The sequence below is a fragment of the Melozone crissalis genome, unplaced genomic scaffold (genome assembly GCF_028551555.1).
Source record: "Melozone crissalis strain CALT ecotype California unplaced genomic scaffold, PUWL_Pcris_2 ptg000027l_1, whole genome shotgun sequence".
In the NCBI taxonomy this organism is placed as follows: domain Eukaryota; kingdom Metazoa; phylum Chordata; class Aves; order Passeriformes; family Passerellidae; genus Melozone; species Melozone crissalis.
The window spans coordinates 73,217,765-73,240,475 of NW_026535805.1; the positions used below are offsets into that span (position 1 = coordinate 73,217,765).

Genomic DNA, 22,711 nt, shown 5'->3' on the forward strand with positions numbered 1-22,711 from the left:
CCTAGGTGATGTCCTTTCTACTTGCTTTTGTCATTTAAATGATAAAAAGAAATTGGATACTAAGAATTCCTGTCCTGTCTTGCTTGCATGTCTGTTCCTGCTGTTTGTCTTTTCAAGATTTTCAAATAAAATTTGTTAAAGTGAGGAAAGAGAAGAAACTGACAGAAAGCCATGCCGAAGTAGTGGAGAATACTGAACAAAAGAGTCCCCATTCCCAGTCTGGTATTTGATTAAATATGTTTTGATATATTTATTCAGTATCAACCTTGTATTATTAGTGTGTTTCCTGTAGAAAATCCTTAGCAAACTGTCCATTTGACCAAGCTGCCACATACACATTGTCTGTATAAAAGACAATAGCAATCAACTTGTCCTGATTTAAGCGTGGCATTGGTGTTAAATTCAAGCAGATCAGTAATGTTTTGGAGAGCCATGAAAATGTAATATTTGGCACTTGGTCTTTGGATCACATTGGTGATATAGTTTGTAGACTATAGAACATCTCCTCTGCTAGTTTTCTAGAGTGTATGTGCAGTCTAGAAAATGTATGTTTTCATAAGTCTCATTTGCATAGAATAGGTGTAAAGCATCTAGGTCTGGGAGATAAATACTAAAAATTAATTAATTTCTCAAATCAGGGTTAATATTTTAAATATGAGCAATATGAGGATCTCTGTACTTATTTCAAATTACTCTTTTAAAAGGTATCAGGTGTTTGCATTATTTATAATAGATGGTATGCTGAAAAAACTTCTAGTTTCCCGGTAAATGTGGGAGAATATAGATTTAGAGGAGTAGTGCCTTGCTAGTGAACTTACACATCAGTTTAGGGAATAAAGAACCTATGCATTGTATCAGAATTGATTTATTCCATTTCTCTCCTTGCTGCACCAGCTTCCTTTAGTTATCTTGGAGTATTTGGCTTGATGTCCTAGACTACTCTCTCTTGTGTCAAGATGAACTCAAAAGACCCATAACTAGGAGTTTTATCAGAATTACTCCATTCTGAAGCCTCTTCCACTGTGACAATTTCAACATGTCAAAATCCAGCACACCCTGTCTGGCTAGCCTAAGGTATATGGAGGCTGTAGTGCAGCTGTAAGAGTCCAGAGGAGGCCACTAGGGTGGTTAGAGGGGTGGAGGACCTCTTCTATGAGAAAAGACTGAGAGAATTGGCTTTGTTAAGCCCAGGAAAGAGAAGCCTTCAGGGTGACTTAACTGTGCCCTTGCAGTACATTAAGGGAGCCTCCAAGAAAGATGGAGAGAGACTTTTGACAAGAGCATGTAGTGACAGGCCAAGGGGGAATGGTATCACACTAAGAGACAGCAGCTTTCGATTAGGTATTAGGAGGAAGGTCTTTGCTGTGATGGTGAATGGGTTGCTCAGAGAAGCTGTGGATGCCCCATCCCTGGAAGTGTTGAAGGCCAGATTGGATGGGTCTCTGAGCAATCTGGTCTAATGAAAGGTGTCCCTGCTCAGGAGCTGGATGGTCTTTAAGGTCCTTTCCAAACCATTCTGTGGGTCTTTGATCATGAGAGCAGTTTTCAGCATAGCTGCTGTTATCTAAAACTTAATTCTGCTAACATGAATGAAATTTGCTTTGCTGCTGAGCAGGTCCCCACAAGGGTTAGAGCAAACAAATGCAGTTCTTATATCTGACAGTGATAAAGACAGTAGTAATTTACACTTATGTACCTCTGTTTTCCCACTTTTCTTTGTGCCAACCTACATGCTTCCTTTCAAACCTCGTAGTAAAAACCTTTCACTGTTGAAGTAGTTTTACTAGTTTTCTTTGTTTTCAGGTCATTTATTGAGCTCCTAGAACAGTGCAATTGAATACAAAGTATACCTGTATCAAGAATCTTTTTAAAAATAAGAAAAAAAGGATGGAGAAGAGTAGTTCTATTTCCAGAAGTTATAAGTATTAACTTTAGTTTTTACTTACAGGTAGAAAATCAGAAGTAATTCAGTGTACAAGAAACTGAACTGTATTACTTTTTCAGAAATGTCACTTTGAAGTCTCACATCTTGTTCTTCTCTTTATTCCCTGTCCACTATGCATTAAATTTTATAATGTTTATGTACACTTAGAAGTAGTTCCCTCTAAATCTTCCAGTGCATCTCGCAGCAAGGCTTTGTCTAAATCCAAAATGTTGGAAAAAATTCATAAGGACAAGAAAGATTTGTATTTAAACAAAGAAGAAGGAGCCCTCACTTCTGACAGTCCATGCAATTCTGAGGGTAACAAATTTACTTTATTTTATATGGTATTAAAAGTAAAATGACTCAATTCTGACAGTCTTGGTCAGATTAGGAAAAAAAGAAGTTACTTTTTTGAAGTAGATGTTTGTCATTATCAGTTTGAGTCCTTTGTATTTGTTTTTAAAGGTTTCTCTGCAAATATGGTCATTATAAATATTCAAAGTGAAACTCAGGTTCTTATTTTAATTCATTTCAAGTGGCTGTACTTGAAAAAGGAATACCATATATCATTAGCCTTACAAAATGTTGCTTAGAAACATACAGGTAGTGAAATCTTTGGCATTCAAGATAACTACTTAAGAAGCTTTTAAGAGAAGTAACAAGTACCTACCCCACAAAAACAAATGGCTCTTGCTAACCTCACTGAAATCCTTGGGACTATTCAAACACAAAAACACAATGAAGAGACTTAAATCCATATGAGTTGATAATTTCTCCAGGTTTGATAAGTTTCTCAGAGTTCAGATTGTGTAAGATGAGAGAAAACAAATATTTTTGCCTTCACTAGCAGTGAGTGGTGTGTGTGGGTGTTGAGAGTGGCTAAGTTGCAAAGTTTAATGGCTGCAGAAATAGTATTTGATTTTCAGATTATTAAGGAAGGTGCTTTTTAAAAAAAACCTCTGATTTGACTCAAACTCTGACTAGCAAAATATTTAAAAATTAGTAGATAGCTTGCATAAACCCTGAAGATAAACCCTTGAAACCTTCAAGATCAATGTACATCTGCTGAGAAATTTCACTCTATATAAGATGATTTAAATTTAAAAAAAACAGGAAAATGTTTTCTTTAAACTTTTGTTTTATTAAACATTTTAATTGGGTTTTTTTACTGTTGCATAATCCCTTCTTTCTTGCAAATCTCCAGATAGGAGGTCAGTTGCAGTTAGCATTTGATTCTGCTAATATATTCTCATTCAAAAGTAGGGTGCTGGAGGTCTGGCAAGGGTATGGCTACTCTAAAGCTCTGCAAAAAACCTGTCACCCAGCTGCAAACAGACCCCTATTTGCTGTCTTGATAACTAGAATAGAGTGCCATCTGAGTAAATTACTTTAAATTACTGCATTTGGCTACCTGAGAAACGGGCTATTTGTAGTTCTTTACTTCTGTTCAGCGCTTTGAGCTTTCCATTTTCTGCTTTTCAATGTAGCAATATGTATTTATATAGGCATTAGCCTTTGTACATGTGGAGCTTGCCTTTTAGACAGTGTCTCTGACATTGTTTGTTGCGTGCAGGGCAAGTCAGTCAGAACTCTATATTGAGGACAAAGCTGAGGTTAGATACAGGGATGTGGATTTCCAAGGTGTGGAATCTTCTGCGCTTAGCCTCCCAAAAAGACATGCAAGGGGACTTTATCATTAAAATCCAGAAAATAAACCTATTATGTTTTTTTAAAAAGGAGGCTCTTACAATCAGAATGAATATGCTGAGGGCTGCCCAGTAGGGAGGGAAAAGTTCACCTTAAGTATATTTTCAGTACCAAAGGGAAAGGATTGTCCATTGTCATGATATAGGCAAGTATGGCATTTTTAAATGGGACTTGTATGGGCTTGTGTAGGGAGCAGAGGAAGATCTCAGAGCTGAAGCACTTGGTCAGCACATGGAAGACTGATTTAGTGTAATTGATGTATGGATCTCCTCCAGTCTCTTGCAGCAGGAAATGAGCTGTTGTCAGTGTCTTCACCCCTTCTGCTGTGCTCAGTACAAGGACACAAATGCATCTCAACATCATGTGGCCAGGCAGGATGAAAAATTCTGAGTGTTACCAACTGACGATTCATGTTGGAAAAAACAGACTTAGTTTCTGTTCCCTTCTGTGAGAACTGTTAAAAAATTTCATGTGTCATTTGATAAAATGCGTAAGCAGCTTTTCTCCTATCCCTCCTCCAATGAGAACTTATCCAGAATCTGAGTATAAACCTGTGTGTTTTTCAGGCAGAAGGGAGTTTTTGAACTAGGAGTGTCCTGCGATATCTGGCTTTTAGTCTTCTGTAAGGAAGTGGATATGGCAGTCTTCTGCCTGAGAGCCAGCAAAAAGTTGTTAAGGTGATGTTGAACCCTCACAACAATGAAATTGCAATTAGGAGAGAGCAGCTACAAATTGTAGTTGCATAAATGCGTAGAATGGCATAACTGGGTGTTCATCAGTGACTTTTAAGAGACTTCGATTACTATTTTTTTCCTTACAGCCTTTAAGCAACAAATGAAATGTAGCTGCCAAGCCAATGGCTTAGCAAGTTTAAAAAAAATCTATGGTGATCTGAGGTAGTAAATCAAATGAAATGGGCTGGGTTTTAAGAAAGAAATATCAATTTCTGTATAGGGTCTGTGTGTGAGATTGTCTTTCATGAGTAATGTGACAGTAACTCAGGTGCATTTGACTCACGCTGAACCTTAGGTATGTGTGCAAATATGAAGGATAGGAAGATAATGTTTATAATAGCTTAATTATTTAAACAAGATTTACATATAGAATCAGTGGAAATTAGGTGAATGCAACTTGTGAGACTGCACATCTTTGCAGTTGCAATGCGTGATTAAAACTAGTGGTTCTGGAAGGAGACTAGAAAGATGATGTGTCATACAAGTAACTTTTGGATGGTAGTCAAGAATATTGCAACTTTGTTCCTAGGAATGCTTGAAGCCAATGGAAACTTTCTCAAGGTGCAGAACACTTCACAGCCTGTGGGAGAAGGTCATGAAAACATGGATGTGGAAAAGATGCAGCTTGAGAAAAGTAATGAAGATGCTGTCTCTTTGAGTAGAGACAGCCTGGAAACAAATGGTGAGAACTGAGAGCCCAACCATTTCATCAAGTTAACTAAATCTAAATAAGTTACTATTAAAATTTTTACCTTAATTCATTTCAAGATGGGATTCTTCGCTTCTGTCAGCTGTGTCATGAACTGAAGTCTCCTAGTACTAGTCTGTAATGATTTGATACCATTAGTACTTTATAAGTCTGTCTGTAGCTGTTGTTAACTATTTTGGCTATTCTGTATGGACATACAGCACAGACACCATTTATTTTCTTTTTTGAAATTCAGATTCAGTTTTAGCTTCTGGGCCTAATCAAAGTATTATAGGAGTTGGATTGGATACCTTGGAAGAACAAGAAGAAAAAGAGATCTTCTTTGCCAAGCTTGAACGAGAAGCTTCCTCTACTATTGATTATTCAAGATTAAATAAAGAGCTGGATTCCAATGATTCTGTTGTACTTGCACCATTTGTACGGTAATTTAGGAGGAAGAAAGGTTGTGGACTGTATTAGTGGGCACATGTGGGTCGGTATGGTCACTGAGATTTTGTTGGATGATATCCTCTATATAATTTCAGACAGGTTTTTTTTGTTTATTGTGGTTTGCTTTTTTTCTTCGAGACAAGGGAAGAAATGAGCTTAATAAATAGAAGTGAGAGCATGAGTTAGTGATGAGTGGATGTAGCTCCACAGTCTTGTGCATAACTCAGTAGAAACAACTCAACATTCATAATTATACAGAGTAACTAAACAAAGAGGTAACAACTGATAATAACAAGAAAATAGATCAGGAAACATTCTGTGTCACTTTAGATGTGATATTACAAATGAATCTAGAGGAAAGATACCTAATCTTCATAGACTAGGGCAACCCATTTATAATCAGTTCCGTGAAAATAAGTTCCAACATCTGTGAGAGAAATGGATGAAGGGGAAGTTCAGGCTGCTCTTGGTGAAAATGCTGAGTTCAGAGGCAACTTCTGATGTGAAAACAGTTGGAGGAGCAGAATTCTGGAGAGCTTTAGATAAGGGCAAAACTTCTGTTGTATGGGAAAAGGGGAAAGAAAGGAGAGGTGGGTGGTTTTTAAATTTATTTTGTTAATCCAGAATGACCGGGTCAGAATAGGAAGCAAACCTTGATGGTAAAAATATTTTTTGAGAAGTTAATGTAAATGTTGAAAAGAATGCAGAAAGGGAGTGTTTTTAAGAGTTAGATTGAGAATTTTAGCTGTGAAATACTTTATTTTAATAATTTCTGACGCTTTTACAACTTTTCTTACCTTTGATTTGGTTTGTTGGACAAATTGCAATTTTTTCTTTTATTAATAATTGTAAGAAATATCAGAGTGTAGAGTTCCAAGAAAAAAAAGTATATTTATTTGCTGTCCAAAAAGAGAGTAGAATTTTCATTTTATTTCTCAGAAATGAAAATGCTGAAAAAGAAGAAGAGCCTGCACATGAAGAGAAATCTGGTAATACAATCTTTTATTTCACCTGGAGTTCTTACATCAGCCTTTTAGGCTGCTGTTGCATTATGACTGTGCAGCTGTTATTCATACAGAGGGTTTAAGGTGTTTACTTTTGCTTCTGTGCTTTTTCTTTTCTTAAGTGGATTTTAATCTATTGTAAACCAAAAGACAAAAGGGGGAAAAAACTAGTAAAAATCCTGCATCATTCATGAATGGAAAAAAAAACCCCTCTGACTTGAAATTTGATTTACTCCAGTGTCTTAATTGTCATCTGTATTTTTGTGCCATCCTCTCATGCCTGAGTTTAATCTCTGTAATCTGCAGTATTACTCTTATCTGATTTCCCCACAAAATTTTCATGCTACATTTCTTGCTTATTTGTCTTTCACTTGTCATGTCTCTTTATTTTATGCTTCATTGCTGTCATATGATGGTGTGCATTCATGTAATTTAATGGATTGTATTTTCAAATGTATATATTCAGCTGAACTTTTGAGAGGTCCTGTTGTCAGGATTGAATTTCCCAAGCATAAGGAGGATGTATTTGTAAACCATAAACACATAAAGAGCACATTATGATCCAGTGTTTTGCAAGGGTTCTAGGCTCTAGTGTTACAGATAATGCAGACACTGGAGCCTGTTAAGCACAGGAGCTGAGTGGGAGAGATACAACAAAAGAGAACTGAAACTTGTGAAAGGATCTAGGTAACTGCAGGAAAAGCCTTTGGCTTGCTTGTAAAGTTCATTCTCTGACACACTTGGGTTTAAGTAGTGCTTTGTCTTAAGAGTGGCTTTTGGCCCACCAGAGCCGGTCATAAGAAGCCAAATTACAGATTTTGAGCCTCAAAACTGTCTAAGTGAATGTACAGAGTACTTTATCTACAGGGTTGGAATTGCATCATTTCACCCCTAAGTGAGAGAGAGTAATTGAATAAAAGGGGTCAGTTCAAGTACACCTTGAGACAAAGCATGTCTGATCACAAGGCAGCTTCCTTTGAATTTAGAGATATTATGTGTGACTTTCACTGTAGTTTTAGTACCACACTCAGTTTTGGAAACTTTCTGTTGCCTTTGTAAAAGGAGTTACATTAGGAGTAGCTGGTCCTTGAGTATTCATTCTGTTTGACATTTACTTTTACTCTTTTAGGTAACTACAGTGAAGATTTTGAAGAAGAAACAGATACTAATCCTGCCCTTAAAACTGAAGGAGATCAGGTGAATCAAAACATCATGTCAGAAGTTGATTTAAGTCTTCAAGAACAGGTATAGCTTACTAAATGTTTCTGTTACTTGCAGGAATTTTAAAAGCTCTGCAATATGTAACTACATATAGTAAACCTTTATATGATACATACTGTCTGAAAGAATATTGTGGCTCTCAGACTATGTCTTTCTGTTAAGGATATGCACTTCCCTGTGCTAGATCATAGAAGGGGTTAAGTTCTTCACAGGGTTTCCTGCTTACTCCTCCTTTGAGTTAAGAAATGAAGATGGAAGTGCACAAATTAGGAGCTCAGGTGGAAACTCAGCCTCAGGATGGGTAGTGATTATTCTCTCAGAGCTTTTGAGGTGCAATTGACTCAGACTACTGCAGTTAATTCTGTGCAGAGAAGCCCTTTGGACAGAGGACCCAAAAATCTTCACTGTATGAGCTGTGAGGGCACTGCTGTCCACTGGCTTGGTCAGGTCTTCTCATGTGTAGCACATGTGGTTGGAGCACATGGCTGCATCCCTGGAGCACTCATTCAGATTTGGGCTTTTTTCAAAAGAAGTCTATAGGGCATCATGTATTCATTTTCACTAGGTAAACTTATTTGGTTTTTTTTGCTCTTTTTAAATAAATTTATTAGAGTGGTATTTCTAGTAAATGTTTGAAAAGTTAGAATGGAGCTGTAAATAATGTCCTTACTGCTACTTAACTTTTGTTTCTCAAATTACAATAAAAGAGAACCAGGAAGGTGCCAAATGCTCCTCTATGCAGAGGAGCATTTCATTTCTATTCACCTGTGAAAATATTTATAGAGCACAGGATGTTGAGAACTTTATGGCATTCTAAGGAGGATTTTAGAGAAGTGCATATTCCTGGAGAATGAATAACTGGTTAGTTCTAAGTTCTAAAAACTGTTTTTAGGTATTGGACCAACCTCTAAAGTTTGTCCAATTTTTCCCCTGATATTCAAAAAGTAATTGTTTGGGTTTTTGTTTTTTTTGTGTTAGGAAGAAGCAGACACTGGCATGCTGGCTAAAGGTAAAATATAAACTTTGTTCAGTGGAAGAAGATTAAATGGAACTTTCTGAAACTTGTTTACTTGATTTTTACTATTTTGATATTTTTCACCTCATTTTATTGTGTTCTACTGAAAATACATTGAATTTAAATAGTTAAAATAATCTACATATTAACACTTCAAGGTGATCATCAATGTATTTTTATATTTATTACACCTGTTCAGAACTCAGACTTGTAATCAGAGTTCATTGGTTTTCCACTAATGGCAATAAAATAATCTATGTAGTATTTTTTGTATACTTAAGGCATCAAGCTCTGGTATACTTCTAATTGAAGTATAAATAAGAGAATTTTTGTTTTCTTTAACATTTATCTTCTTAGTTGTATTGCTTGATTCACAAGATTCTGCAGTAGAGCTTCAGAAGGCCATTGAAGCATCAGATGCAGCTCCAGGGGAACATGATCAGCCTGAAGAAGTCAGTGCAGTTGAAATGAATGAAGCAGGTAAGGGGTACTTTAGAAAAAGATGAAAAATGAAAAAAACCCACCACACAACAAAACTCAAAACCTAAAATCTTCCTTTTTTAAAATAGGTGACTTTTTAAAATAGGTAACTCACTTGTTCTTAGATTACTGGGGAACATGAAGCCCTTTGCTTTTGCCAACAAATCTTGAAAGCAGGAGGAAATACTTCAGGAAATAGTGGTGTTTCTGCCAAACACTTGGTTATTGAAAAGTAGTTTTTGATGCTGCAATTTCATATTTAAATACCATCGCCTCTGGTTATTTCTCATATCTGAAATTCTTCTTTGACAGCATTGAACTGAATTATTGAATACATTCTCTTACCAAACTTCACAAAACAGTACAGGCCACTAATCTCCAGATTATGGCTGTGATGGCACCTGTTCAAATAGGCATTTTGGTACTGTTAATTTGGTACTGTTATAATATTGAGATGGGGAAGAATGGGGGAGAGGAATGCAAATGGTAGATGAGATAATTTAGTAGGCACTAATTAACTTGGCAACTTTTCTTTTTTATAGGAAGAGTAAGATTTTAAATTATTTTTTTTAATGTAAGTGATATCACTGTTTTCCCCACATAATAGATCAAGCTAGTAACTGAAACACAAGCTCCAGTGAGGTGTTTCCCAAAACAGAAAATGCAGTTGTGTCTCTTACAAGGCTGTTTTTTTCTCAGGTACTTCCTATGGACAAGCCACCAGTGACATGGAAGCACTGTACCAGGCATATCATCACATTGATCAGTCTCTGGGGGACACTGGCGAGCAGAAACTGCACAGTTCTGCAGTGGAAGTCTCAGAAGGCTTAGGGCAAAGCATTGCACAAAATAATGATATCTGTGCAAAAAACATGTCAACTGTTGATTCAGGTAAATAGCTCAAAGGAAGGCATGCATTGTACAAGCTTATAAAATGACTGAACTACTGGTATCTATAAGACTTATAGATAAGAAACATTTATGAAACATTTTTTAATGTTGTCCTTGTAACGAATATTTTTTCTAGTTTGTCTTTTAATCTATTTTATATTTATTTCTCATTGTTTAGATTTACCTACTGTGGAAGAATTGATGAAAACAATTACAGGACATATGTATAATACCAGACATTTTGATGTGGACCCTGAACGGTATTTATTTCAAGATGCATTTTAAGAATTGTAGTAATCTAAAGCTGCTAATAATTTATGAAAAATAGCTCACTGAATAACTTATCTGTATCTTTCTCTAATTAAATTCGGAAATTTTGTTATATCCTGCACTGGCAATATGGCATTTGCAGTGGAATGTTAAATTAATTATACAGTGTTAGTAGGTTTAGACTAGGGATTCCCATACTTACTTCAGGTAATAAGCAGCAATGTTTGGCAAATCATTTGGAGGAGTGTTCATCACTCTCACAGCTAGGATCTCTGCCTTCGCAGTCTTTTGCTCTTTCCCCTTCCCCATACAAGCATTTCAGCCCACACACATCCTATTCTAGCTCTCCAAACTCCATAATTTTCATTTCAAATTCTCTTAAGATCAAACCTCACTGTTGTGATTCTTACTAACCTATGCTCCGTACCTCCCTCTTATTTGCTGCAACTGTTCTGTCTAGAGCAGACAGCACAGGCCTGGCAGCTGTCAGAAATACAGCTTATGCTTAGCAGATGAGTTCAGGGAGCTTATCATGTAACTGCACTCAGCAGAAATACTGCTCATTTTTTAATTAGTGGTAATTGCAGGCTTACAGGTGTTTATCTTGTAGCCAGTTTTGCTACCTCTACAAAAACAGTTGCTGCTGAGAAGCAGCTCTTTTTACACAGCATGGGAGCGAATCTGTATGACTAAATCTGCAAGATGAATCTTAAAAGAGGCTTAGTAGCTCTTTGAAATTCAGGCAATTTTTACAGCTGATACGTAAGGAAAAAATGTCCTGCTTTTTCTAGAGTGATAGAAAAGCAAAAGGCAAAAGTCTTATTATATATGACTTCTTTTTTTCTTGCAGTCCTGTGAAACTGGTAGGCAGCACAGACAATGACCTCATTAGCCACTCACCCTTGGAAGACCCCCAGAATAATACATCTTGGGAGAAAAACTTAGTTGAAAAGTTTAGCAGAGAAGAAAGCATCTTACTACAGACAAGCGTGAATGACAATAAATTTCAGAGGATGACTGAGAAGGAAATTCAGACCAGTGAAGTGCAGCCTGATCTACTAAGAGAAAAAACAGGACAAAACTCTCTGCTTTCACAAGGAAACAAAACTAAAAAAGTAAGTATTACCAACCAGATTTTTGTTGTATGGAAGTAATTTTTAAAGGTATGTATTTTAGACTGCCTGTCACTTGATTATGCTCTGATGTTAAGAAATTGAGAGACTGTGTTTGTTTTTCTTGAAATTCTCATGTTGCCATTGCTACTGTTAGAGGTCACCAAATCCAGTGTACATTGGGTCCAGTGGGATTCTTCTTATCCCAGCCCAACATGTGGAAGGCTGCTGCAATGCCATGTTTCCAGCTCAGGACAGTGATGTCTCTGAGCATGTGAGCATTGGGGGAACATGTGTAAATGCACAACAGGCTCAGAACAGGGAGCATTTGTACAGAGAGAACAGTTAGAAATGCAGTTCAGTGAGAATATAGGAGGGGCTGCAGTGGTCACTGTCCAGCTGAGTCAGACAAGTGTGCTGACCAGCAACCTGCTCATGTCACCAGCTTTTTTAATCTGTTTTTTTCCTCTATTTCCCAGACTTGTTTCTTACTTCTATTTTGTTATTTCCCTAGAGATCCTGTAAATTTTGCATATTTTTGCAATCATCTCACATCCCAGTACAAGATTCATGTAATCCCAAATCTTCTCCTTGTATCCCCAAATTATTTTCTCCTTGCATCCCCTAAATTAGCTTCACATTCCTTTAAGGAATCACCTTTTGTGTGTGTAAGGCATTGTAGGGACAGAGGTTTGGCTGATTTATCCTGGTGGATTGCTCTTTAGGGCAAACAGGCTAAACTTTTTCATCTGTTGGCTTTGGGAGTTGTGTGCTTTGTTTTTGATGATCAAGTTTAGCAGAGTTCCTCTGCCTGCCACTGTTCCTTTATTCATGGCTGGGTTTCTATATCCAATGTGTTTATTAGCCTTTAGTCATGACCTACCTTATTTGGTAAGCAAAAGACCCTGTAGTGTACAGTACAATTAAAATAAAGATACATTTTCCCAGATCAATTAAATAGAGCCAGTACAAAGTACTTGCCTTGTGTAGTTCTGAAGTAGTACAATTCTGCAAAATTACTTACTACTAATTTGTTTAAAAACAATGCTTGCCATTACCCTGAGTCTTATTGTTGTGTAATTTTGGTAACTGTTTCTATGTTTTTCACTAGTGAATGCTACCCTCAGTTTACAGCAGAGCCTAAAACTTGTTTTAAACCAATGTGTTCTGTCACAGGCTCTTCGGTCTTGTTCCTTGAAGAATGAAAGATCAGAATCAATGTCAATCAAACCAAAGAATATTAGAAGTCCAGCACCTGTACATAAAAAGAAACCTTCACATGGTCCTCATGGACTGGTTAGAGGTTCTGGCTATGGGAAGCCCAGTTTACTTTCAAAGCAATCTTTTCCAGTCAGTGATAAGAAAACACCAAAAGAAACTTTCAAAAAGACCTCTATGAAAGCCAAAAGTCCTGCAGATAGAGCAAAATCTAAAGGTAATTGTAAGTTTTGATTCTGAGTTTAAGAGCCAGAGAGATTTGCTTTTTATGCTTCACATCAAAAAAACCCCAAATGTCGTAGAGAAATCTAAACTCAAATGCAGTAAAGTACTGATTTTTTTCTGTATTAGCATGAAATAGCTGTGTGAGAGACTTTTATATGAATCTTTTTTCCACTCACATTTACCACCACTATATTTGAGACATCTATTATTCACCAGCAGGACCGAAAGAGTAAAAAAAGCTGGTGTTCAAAAAGTAATATCTATGAGGTGACATTTTTCATTACAGTAAATGCAAAGATTTGCTGACTCACTAATTTATATGTTTGAGGCTGAATTCCTGTTCTGAGCTTCTTTTGATCTTTGCTTTCCTAGAGTACAAAGAAGGTACTAAAAAGGAAGTCCTATTTTCTGTTCATGTCTCTTGGAAACACTATGGAAAGGAGAATGCCAGTGTAATACTGTGAAAGCTGGGTTGCAAGGAAACATTTATTTTGGGGTGAAGCCCAAAGAGTTTCATGAGATAATTCATCTTATGCTTATTCAGCTCAATTCAGACAATGTTTGCTATCCCTGAGGCATGAGCAAGTAACACCACAGGTACCCAGGCTTAATGCACTTTTAGCATGCAGTGTGTTTAAAAGCCCTGCAGGAAGTGTCAGGAAAAGCAGTTCAGGATTATTCACCTGTTGTAGGGAGGTGCTTCAGTGGCAGCTGTTGAACTGAGGGACCTCAGTTCCTCAGTACAGTGATGTGTCTCTCCCTGAGGAAGAGGTTTTACAGCCTGGTGAAGGTGGTAAAGTGAATGACAAGTACTGAGAAAATAAGACTACAGGCTTCTTTCACAGTTGCTCTTCCCTCTCTAGCGATAATTGTTCATGACAGTTCAATTTTATGTGATTTCAGAAAATTAATCTAACCTGGCTGCATTCTGCAGGGGCCTCTTCTATAGCTAGGAGGAGAATAGCATTGAATCAAGCAATTGCCAAGTCATCAGTGCTAAGGGAGTACCTTTCTGAGGGGTGTGTGACACTAAAAAGGCATGAGATTTGGAAAAGAATCATTGTCTGGTGGGGTTTTTATTCAGATGTAGCATTCCTAAGCAGGAGCAGTTGAAATGGCAGTTGTAGTTACTGTCAGAAGGCTGAGATGTGAACAGTTCCATGTATGTTAGTGACTCTGGAGGGATCTTGCCTGATTTCTTCCTCCAGTCATTATTTGATGCAACAAATAAATGTTGCATTTTTTTCTGTACTGTCTGCACTCCAAAGTCTGTTTCGAAAATTGCTGTGTCTTATCTTCCCCATAGCTTGAAATATTTTGTGTTTATATATACTTAGATAACTGGCTGCTTCTAAAGTGGAGGAGTGAGATTAACCTTGTTTTGTGAAGGATTTATTATCCAGCTGCATGTTTCAGTTGTTCTCTTTGGTTTTGTTCATCTTGTCATCAGTTCTTTACTTAAAAAAAACCCCTCCAGCTTTTCCATAGTATATCATTGTTCTCAACTTTCTATATTTCATTCAAAGTTCAGGTTGTAGAATACTTTATATACCTACAGGCTGGATCACATGAATACATATTTTTCTTAAAGGACATAAAATTCTGAATATAATTTGTTCTATTTTACTTTCTGCCTAAATGAAGAAGCCTTATTTGCTACTAGGATAATAAGATCTGCAGCAAATGAACCAACTTTGGAGGGAAGTATTAACAGAGTTTTGTCTGGCCAATCAGTTGTTAGTAATCTTGGACACCAGGCTGAGGATTATAACAGGCAATATCATCATGTGAGTAATAACCAGTGTTGCTCCTAATTATAGCATGTACAACTTGGTTTGCAAGCCTATTTTTTCAAGGCTTTTAACAATTATCACAAGGTTGGAAAATACTGAAATAGTGAATGAAGACCTCCCTTTTGTCAAATACTACTTTTTGCTTTTAAAATATGCAAATATAATTATACTGCTTTTCAGTTGCTTGGATAGTGCTGTTGCTTTGGTGGGTCTATATAATTAAAGTCGCTTATTAAATTCTAAGAATTACTATTTCATTGTAAAAGAAGGTTAAATATAACTTCTACTTCTAATATTCTGCTATGAATGTTTAAACAGTACTACTGTTCAGGGATTTTTCCTGTTTGCATTGCATTAAATATTTAATAGTACCTTCTGACTTCTCCAAGATGACTGAATTTACAGTGCCATAATGATTTTTCCTTCTCCCTTATCAACTGCATAAAAAAGCTATTCATTGAATACCTAAAGCATTGCTGCTTTTCTAAAAGTAAGATGATGCATAATATAATAATTATGGTAGCAACATAGTGGCTGTCATATGAGATGTATTTGTTTCTTTTTGGATTTTTTTGTCTTGTTTTTCTCATATATATTTTGAAAATGAGGTCACTCATTAAAATAAATATAGGATGTTTTGCTATTAAAGTGTTGGGGGGGGTTGTATTTTGGGTTGTTTTTTCAAGTGGCTTGTGTTGTTGCTGAGAGCTAGACAAACCAGTTAAATAAAGCTGATGAGCAGAGTTCTGGTAAACAATCAGCTCAGTGTAATGTTTCCCTGAATTGTCTGCCCTAGGACTTATCATTTTCCCCTTTCAAAAGCTGTGATAGAGAGCTGTACTTGTTAAAACGACTACAAACAGCAGAGGAGGACCTGAGCAGAGCTCGGGATTTGATTCAGCAGCTGGCCAGCAAGCTTTCACAAAAAGAGAAGGAGATGGAGGCCAAGGTAGTGGAACTGAAAACACAGCATGAAAAGGAGCTCTCCCGTCTGGGTCAGGAAAACTATGTTCTTCAGAGTAAGGTACTTTATCATCTTGTATCCTGTGCCTATAGAAGAGAGGAAACATTGCTTTTGAAAATTGAATCAGTGTTATTTCAGATGAGGTGTTGATGAGGAGAAAATCCAAATTTACACAGACACCCTGTAATGCATACCTGTAAGACATGATTTTTTTTTTCCTGGAGATAAACCATGTTATCCTGAGTTCCTTTACTTTGCTATTTTGAGAGTCTTGCTGCAAGTTTTTGCAAAGACTTGATTCACTCCCACAGATACCACTTGTTACTGATAAGTACTATATGCTGAGATATTGTTTATAGTTCTTGATGCATTTTTCAGTGTTGTGTTTTGTCTGTATGAAATATTCCCAGACTTATTCCACTATACCCTTGTTGAGAATAACTCCCTGCATCATAACATACCCTCCTGTCTAGAGACATAAGAACAGAAACTTCTAGCTTTTCCCAAACATTCTCTCTTTCGTAATGCTTCTGTAAAACTCCAGTTAGAGCCACTCGTTGGTCTGCTCTCATACCATAATGAAGAGACCACAGTCTTGTAAGTCTTGTAGAAAAGTCCGTGTTGCTAACAAAACTTTCTTATTGTTTGTGTGTTCTGAAAGCTAAGAAGTATGGAAGAGCTTACCCAAGAAAAGAGGTGGACCCATGCAGCAACAATTCCTATAACTGAGGAAAAACTGGCCCAAATACAAAAAGAAATTGAAGATCAAGAGGTCATTATTCAAGGTTATCAACAGGTAACACCACACATCATGTTGACCTGTGTTCTATCCAGTTTCAGAAACAAAATTGTTTAATGATTACTACTTTTCTGTTGAAAAAAAGTATCTTGTTTTCTGAAAAGTGGATGGAATTTGGGTGTGAAAGGCGAACATATTGCAGATTTAAAAAGTCTTTCACATGTCTAGTTTGGACCAAGTTTTTCCACAGATCCATGTAAATGTTCTAAATTGTAAAAATCAGTAACTTTACAGTTGAGAACTTTATGGTCAATGAGAACCACAAACTTTTTCCCAAATGTAGCTGAAAATTAGTACTTTTAATCAGCATTTGAAATCTGAAAAATTTTGGTTTTTAAAATGTTTTTCTCAAGATCTGAGCATGCAGATTTCAAGGTAACCTCATTAGCATGCCTGATTTGTATTACTTAGTCAAGTGGAGAAATAGATAATTCAAGCTTAATAATCCTTTTGAATACTTGCAGCTGTAAAATCCAGTGGGTAGCTCAACCAGCTTCCTGCTGATGCTCAGCATGATTCCTTGATATAAACACAGTGTCTTTCCAACATATGGCTGTGAGCATCCCAGACAATGACGATTTGTGTCCCCAGGACAGGAGTGTGGGCAAGCTGAGCTCTGATCTATCAACACTCACCCCTGAACACGTTTTTAGAATATAGTTGGGGTAGTGAGCAGAGGATCTGTCTTAGCTCCGTCCTGCAGAGTGAGCAGACACTTGGATGAGATTGTAGATAGTGAAAGTAGATACCCATTTTAGAAGCTCAGTAATTAAACATTCAGTGTTTTCTTCCACTGTTGCAGCAGGTAAACTATGTGATTCATAGAAAATTGTTTTATAACTGAAGAAAACAGTAATCTGTGAATATTCTTTAACTTTGTCTGTCTCAACTTAGGAAAATGAGAGGTTATACAAACAAATGAAAGAGCTACAAATCCAAAACAAAAAAAATGAGGAACGAATGTTTAAGGAGAATCAGTGCTTAAAGTCTGAATTAATACAGTTAAGGTAGGCTCATTTGCATATCTGACCTAAAATCTCTAGAATTTTCTGCTATTTTTTTTTTAATGAAGAACCATTGCAGAGTCTATCAGGTGCATGTTTTCTAGTGTTTCTCAGGTTCGTGGTCTTGTTTCTTCTTTTGAGAATTGGTTTGTGTTGATTATGGGTGCTTAATTCTTTGTTTTCTTGATGGTGTTGCAGACCTGTGGGAAGACTGGAGACTTCCACTTGGGAGATATTTCAGTGTTCTTACTCCTATCAGAATACATAATACATTACGCTGCACTTGTTCTGATATTTTGGCTCTGCTGATGTTATTAAGATGTTTTGATGCTCTTGTAAGACACAGAGTAAATCAGGGGGCACAAGAGGTTCTGCTAGTGGAGAAACAATTCTATTCCCTGCATTGTAGGTCCTGTGAGATTTGCATCCTGTGCTAGTGAGGAGAAACAACCTAGCAATTGTGTGTACTCCTAATCTACAGATCTTTGCTATGGAGAGGCCTGTAAATGAGTTCCACTGATGCAGGGTAGAACTTTATTTCCTTCCCTTACCTTCCTAGTCCAAATAAACTAGTTTGTGTGAGGTGAGAAGACTTCACCTTAGAATGAATTTTGTTTGTGTATAAATATTGTGTATAATTATGTTTGTTTCTCTTTTTGTTTTGAACCTGCCCAGATTGACTGTGTGCTACAGTTTTGGGGGCAAGGGGTTGTGTTTGTTTTTCAGTGGCCACTGATAGTATGCTGAATCACCACATTGCATAACTGCTTTTCTGTTGTTGTTTAGAGAAAAGCTGGAGAAGATTAACAACCAGTCACGAGCCATGCAGCATTCTGAACCAGCCAGAAATCAGAGTTTCACAGAATTGATTTCAGAGCTTCGAGTAGCACAGGTAGGGATATACCAAGCCTGTAAGATAACAGAGTGTAGTGCCTTTGCATGTAGCACAGAAATACAACTAATACCACTGGAAACACAAGGAGCACATGTGGCCCAATGCACACAGGCCTGAGATGGCCTGCTCAGCAGTTCAGGATAGGAGCTCACTAGCAGTGACATACCTACATGTACATGCCTAGACACTCAGTCTGTTTACTGGCTGCTCCCAAAATCTCAGCCCCCCCAGCTGGTTTCTGATGTACCTGTGCATACCTAGGATCAAAGGGCTCTAGAGGTGGCTCTGGCACCGAGACCTTTTGTCCTACTTGGTCTTGAAGTTTCCTAGTGTTTGTGTGTAGCAAAAAGAGAGACTGCCTGCAGGAAATGGCAAGAAGTAGAATGTAGTAGGGTGAACTGTTGGACCATCATTTGACCACTGATCCTACAGTCTTCAGTCTCAGAAGTAAGTCAAGCCATTTTCTTTACTGACCCTTTCAAAAGGCAGATTTTTTCTACTTCTATGACAGTTAAGTAAGGCTTAAAAAATCTAGAGTTTGGATTTTTTTTAATGCTTAGCTTATGTTTTCCCATGGTTTTCTATTGCAGGGCCTGACAATAATACCAAAATTAAAATACCTTATTGTTGCTGTGGTTGGATGTAATTGTTGTGATTTAATCTTTGTGTGATGAAAAAGCATGCTCAGGGGTTTTGGGTGATATTATGTGTTTAGTTTTTCATGTTTTACTGTTTTCTTTATAACCTAGAAAGAAGAAGCTAAATTACAAGAAGAGATAAGACGTCTAAAACAAGATAAGCAAGCTCTTGAGGTAGACTTGGTACAAGCCAAGAAAGAGAGAGATTTAGCCAAAGTCCAGATTGCATCTGCATCAAGTAAAGCACCTTCATTTTGTTGAATAATTTTGCTTACTTTGCATTTCAGTGAATAAATATGTAAGAAAAACTTGTTTCTTATTAAAGTATTACTTAGTGAAATGCATCTAGACCATTTACAAATACTGTCTAAACTTCTAACAAAAGTATACAGTGAAGGACATGCTGCAGTACTTTTGGTACCCTATTAGAAAGTATCTTCCTGTATCCAACCAAACTCTTTGTTGTGACCTGTTAGGTTTGATTTCTTGCCAGTCTTTCACTGGATGTGGAAAAAAAAATTATTTCAATTATGTGACAACTCTGTTCAAAAGAAAAGATTTACTGTGTTACATCTTAGTCTCCTATTTAGTTCTTCCCCATTTTTTGCCTATAACTTACACCTTGGGACTTTTTTCAGCATTCTTATCAGAGCTTTTTCCAGTTTGAATTAATGAGAGAAGGCTCAAAATTGGACTTTCCCATTTCCAGTGTCAGGCATCACAAATGCTAAGTGCAGTAATACTTACCTCCATGTCTCTTCTGAAAATGCTTGATCCCTAAATGGGAGGAGTATGATCAATAAACATCAAAGCATATATTCTGTGTTGTCATTCATCTTGATGATGAAGGTCTGTTTATTAGAGCACGATCAAGAACAGATCTGCCTGAGATTCTGTCTTAAATACTTTCTATAGTGAACTGTAAGCCATTGACTACTGCTGTGTATGAGAAAAATAAAGGGTTTTTTACGAATACTGTTGCTTTTAAAATCCCAATTAGGATCTGGTTTTAAAACTGCTTCAGTAACAGTGTTTTAAAAATGGTAAATGTATGAAATCTGCGGAGGAAGACAGTGTTGACTAATTACTTCATCAATACATAATTACTAATAAAACAATTCTAAGAATGTTTTATTCTTGTAGGTGAGAAGTCTTATGAATTTAAAGTTATGGAAGAATCGTACAAACAGGAAATTACTCATTTAAAAAAAAGACTTCAGTGGTATGCAGAAAATCAAGATCTTCTGGATAAAGATGCAGCCCGCCTTAGAGATGCAAGAGAAGAAATTGAGAAACTAAGACTAGAGGTGATAATATCTAGCTTTATGTAAGAAGTTGGAGCTGAAAATTGTTTCTTTTTCCAGTGATGAGTGTAATGTAATTATTTCCTTCATAATAATTCCATTTTTTGGTATATTAGATTGGTTCTATTGGACATTGTGCTGATGCTTCTGGGAACACAAGTAACGTGCTTCCCTAAAACCTTCAAATTTCTTGACCTAAGGGAAAGAAGTATATTTTTATGTTAACAACCAGGAACACCCTTTTTCTCATTCTCTTTCCCTCCTTTTTGCTCCATAGTGACCTAGGCAACACTTTTTTATTCTCTTAAGTACCAGTTCTAAATTCTTTCTTAGGAAAAGCTCCCTGGTTACTGTGGCAGGGGGAGAAAACCCAAAACATTTGAAATCTAAACAAAATTAATACATGAATCTTGAATACTGGTGAGATTTGCATTGTCTACTTGTCAGTACGTTAGACTTAGGATTCATAAAAAAAATTACCAGTGCTAAAATATAACTGACCTTGGAATCTTTTATGATCTTTTATTAGAGAGATCACAGATGAAAGGAGATGCTTCTGAAGGAGCAGCCAGGGACAGACACCACCATATCAAGATATCAATGGTGTCTGATCAAGAAACCATTCCTGTGAAAGCAAATATTTTTATTGGCATTTTCTCTTGGCTGGACTGGTGTCTAAAAATTCTGGTAGCTAGAGCTGTGACTTCATAGAAATAATCAAATCAGTCAAACTATAAAAAGCTGGAATAAAAGCATGACTTAGCATGACTTGGTAATATTACCAATCTGGGAGAGAATTCAAGATAGGAATATTTTTAAATATCCAGGATATAATATCCTTGTACAGAGATCATAGTGGCTAATAAAGGTAGGAAATTCAATTTTAGATTAGAGCTTTGAGTCCTCATGACCAGGCATCACAGGAATGCAGGAACATGAGTTAGCCAGGTCCTGATTCTCAGCTGGGACTCAGCTTTTATTTAGGCACAACATAACATTGCCTTTTGGCTGTTTCTGTATCTCATGACATAGTGTAGCATTGCAAATCACAAACCATTTCCTAAACTCATCCTGGAATCATGGAATGCACTGTAGCACTTTATATGACAGCTTACTAATCAAGCCTGTATACTGGCAGTATGAAAGAAAGGAGCAGTATTCCTGGTATAAAGACAAGAGTGTCCCAGAGCTGAAATTCTCTTTTAGATTTCCATATCTAGTTTCAGTTGCTTTGGAGAAGGAAGCTGTCATGGAGGTTTAGAGTCTGAAGAATCAGTTAGTACAGAAATTACCATTATGAGCTTTTAAATGGCAGCATACTTCCATTGTACTGTGTGTGTTTGAAATGCTTTTGTACTACAGGACAATGTCTCTGAATACATGTTCCAATTTGTTTTCTCATAAACTGGGCAGGTTGAGAAGCTCAGAGCTGACGCAGGAGATCAGTGTGTGCAGCAGAAGAAACGTTTGCGAGACAGAGCAGCAGATGCTAAAAGAATTCAGGATCTTGAGCGACAAGTATGCAATAAAAGAACTCTCATTTAAACTTTGTTTCAGATAAAGTCTCTTAAAGCCCCAGTGTCTTAATAAGAATAAAGCATAGCATGAAGTTCTGTGATAAAGTAACTTGTGTTATTGGAAACTCATAAACACAAGAGCAATTATGTACTTAGAATAAGTAAGTCTTCTAGCTACTATATTCAACAAGCTGGTATCCCTTTTAAAATCTTTTAAAATAACTGTTTAGATTTTCTTTAAAAGGGGCAAGAGGGAAAAAGCCAAAGCTTGCTAAGACTCCTGTCCACATTCAGTAATTCCTTAACAGTATGATGAATTTCAGCCAAGTTGATTCAAGAGTAGGGGTTTAAATTCTGCTGGATTCATACAAGATTCATGAAAACTGGGGGAGTGGACACCTTAAAATCCATGTTTCTACTAAAAAAAACATCAAGTGGAAGTGAGCCTTCCTGAATTTTAGGAGGTAGCAGTTGCATTGGTTAGAGATGTGGGACTCATGGGCGAGCGCCTTTGCAGAATTCTGATATGAATATCTTATCTATAGATAAGAGAGGGACTTGTTATTAATGCTGCATGCAGAGTGTTAGTTTTACATGATTGCATACTACAAAATAAAAGACATATAATCTGCTATTGGGAGAATAATTCCAATATTGGTATGAAATATCCTTAACAGTTGGAAAAGTAGAATGTGAATGCAAATCCATAAAAAAAGCATATTCACAGCATTAAAAGCCATTCTCAAATCACGTTTTTTGACTTTCTTTAGACTATTGATATAGGGTAATCTGAAGACCCGAGCACTATTTTGTTTAAGATCATGTGTAAGTTAGTCAGTAAGAGACAATGAGTCTTGC

At 36.7% G+C, this 22,711-nt stretch overlaps 1 protein-coding gene across 4 annotated transcripts in view; it reads left to right on the top strand.

The window, feature by feature from the left end:
* Positions 1-22,711, top strand: part of CEP162 (centrosomal protein 162) — a 265,275-nt gene that overhangs the window by 233,177 nt on the left and 9,387 nt on the right. For 3 of the 4 annotated variants that reach the window (XM_054279194.1, XM_054279195.1, XM_054279193.1), the window contains exons 5-22: positions 4,895-5,047; positions 5,310-5,496; positions 6,443-6,492; positions 7,637-7,752; positions 8,707-8,737; positions 9,101-9,223; positions 9,923-10,114; positions 10,293-10,374; positions 11,235-11,499; positions 12,673-12,931; positions 14,584-14,726; positions 15,529-15,756; positions 16,358-16,492; positions 17,390-17,502; positions 18,286-18,391; positions 19,144-19,270; positions 20,176-20,339; positions 21,750-21,854. In XM_054279194.1, coding sequence (XP_054135169.1) covers positions 4,895-5,047; positions 5,310-5,496; positions 6,443-6,492; positions 7,637-7,752; positions 8,707-8,737; positions 9,101-9,223; positions 9,923-10,114; positions 10,293-10,374; positions 11,235-11,499; positions 12,673-12,931; positions 14,584-14,726; positions 15,529-15,756; positions 16,358-16,492; positions 17,390-17,502; positions 18,286-18,391; positions 19,144-19,270; positions 20,176-20,339; positions 21,750-21,854 — 2,579 coding nt within the window. The remainder of the gene's footprint in view (positions 1-4,894; positions 5,048-5,309; positions 5,497-6,442; positions 6,493-7,636; positions 7,753-8,706; positions 8,738-9,100; positions 9,224-9,922; positions 10,115-10,292; positions 10,375-11,234; positions 11,500-12,672; positions 12,932-14,583; positions 14,727-15,528; positions 15,757-16,357; positions 16,493-17,389; positions 17,503-18,285; positions 18,392-19,143; positions 19,271-20,175; positions 20,340-21,749; positions 21,855-22,711) is intronic. The other variant, XM_054279196.1, reaches the window with a different exon arrangement.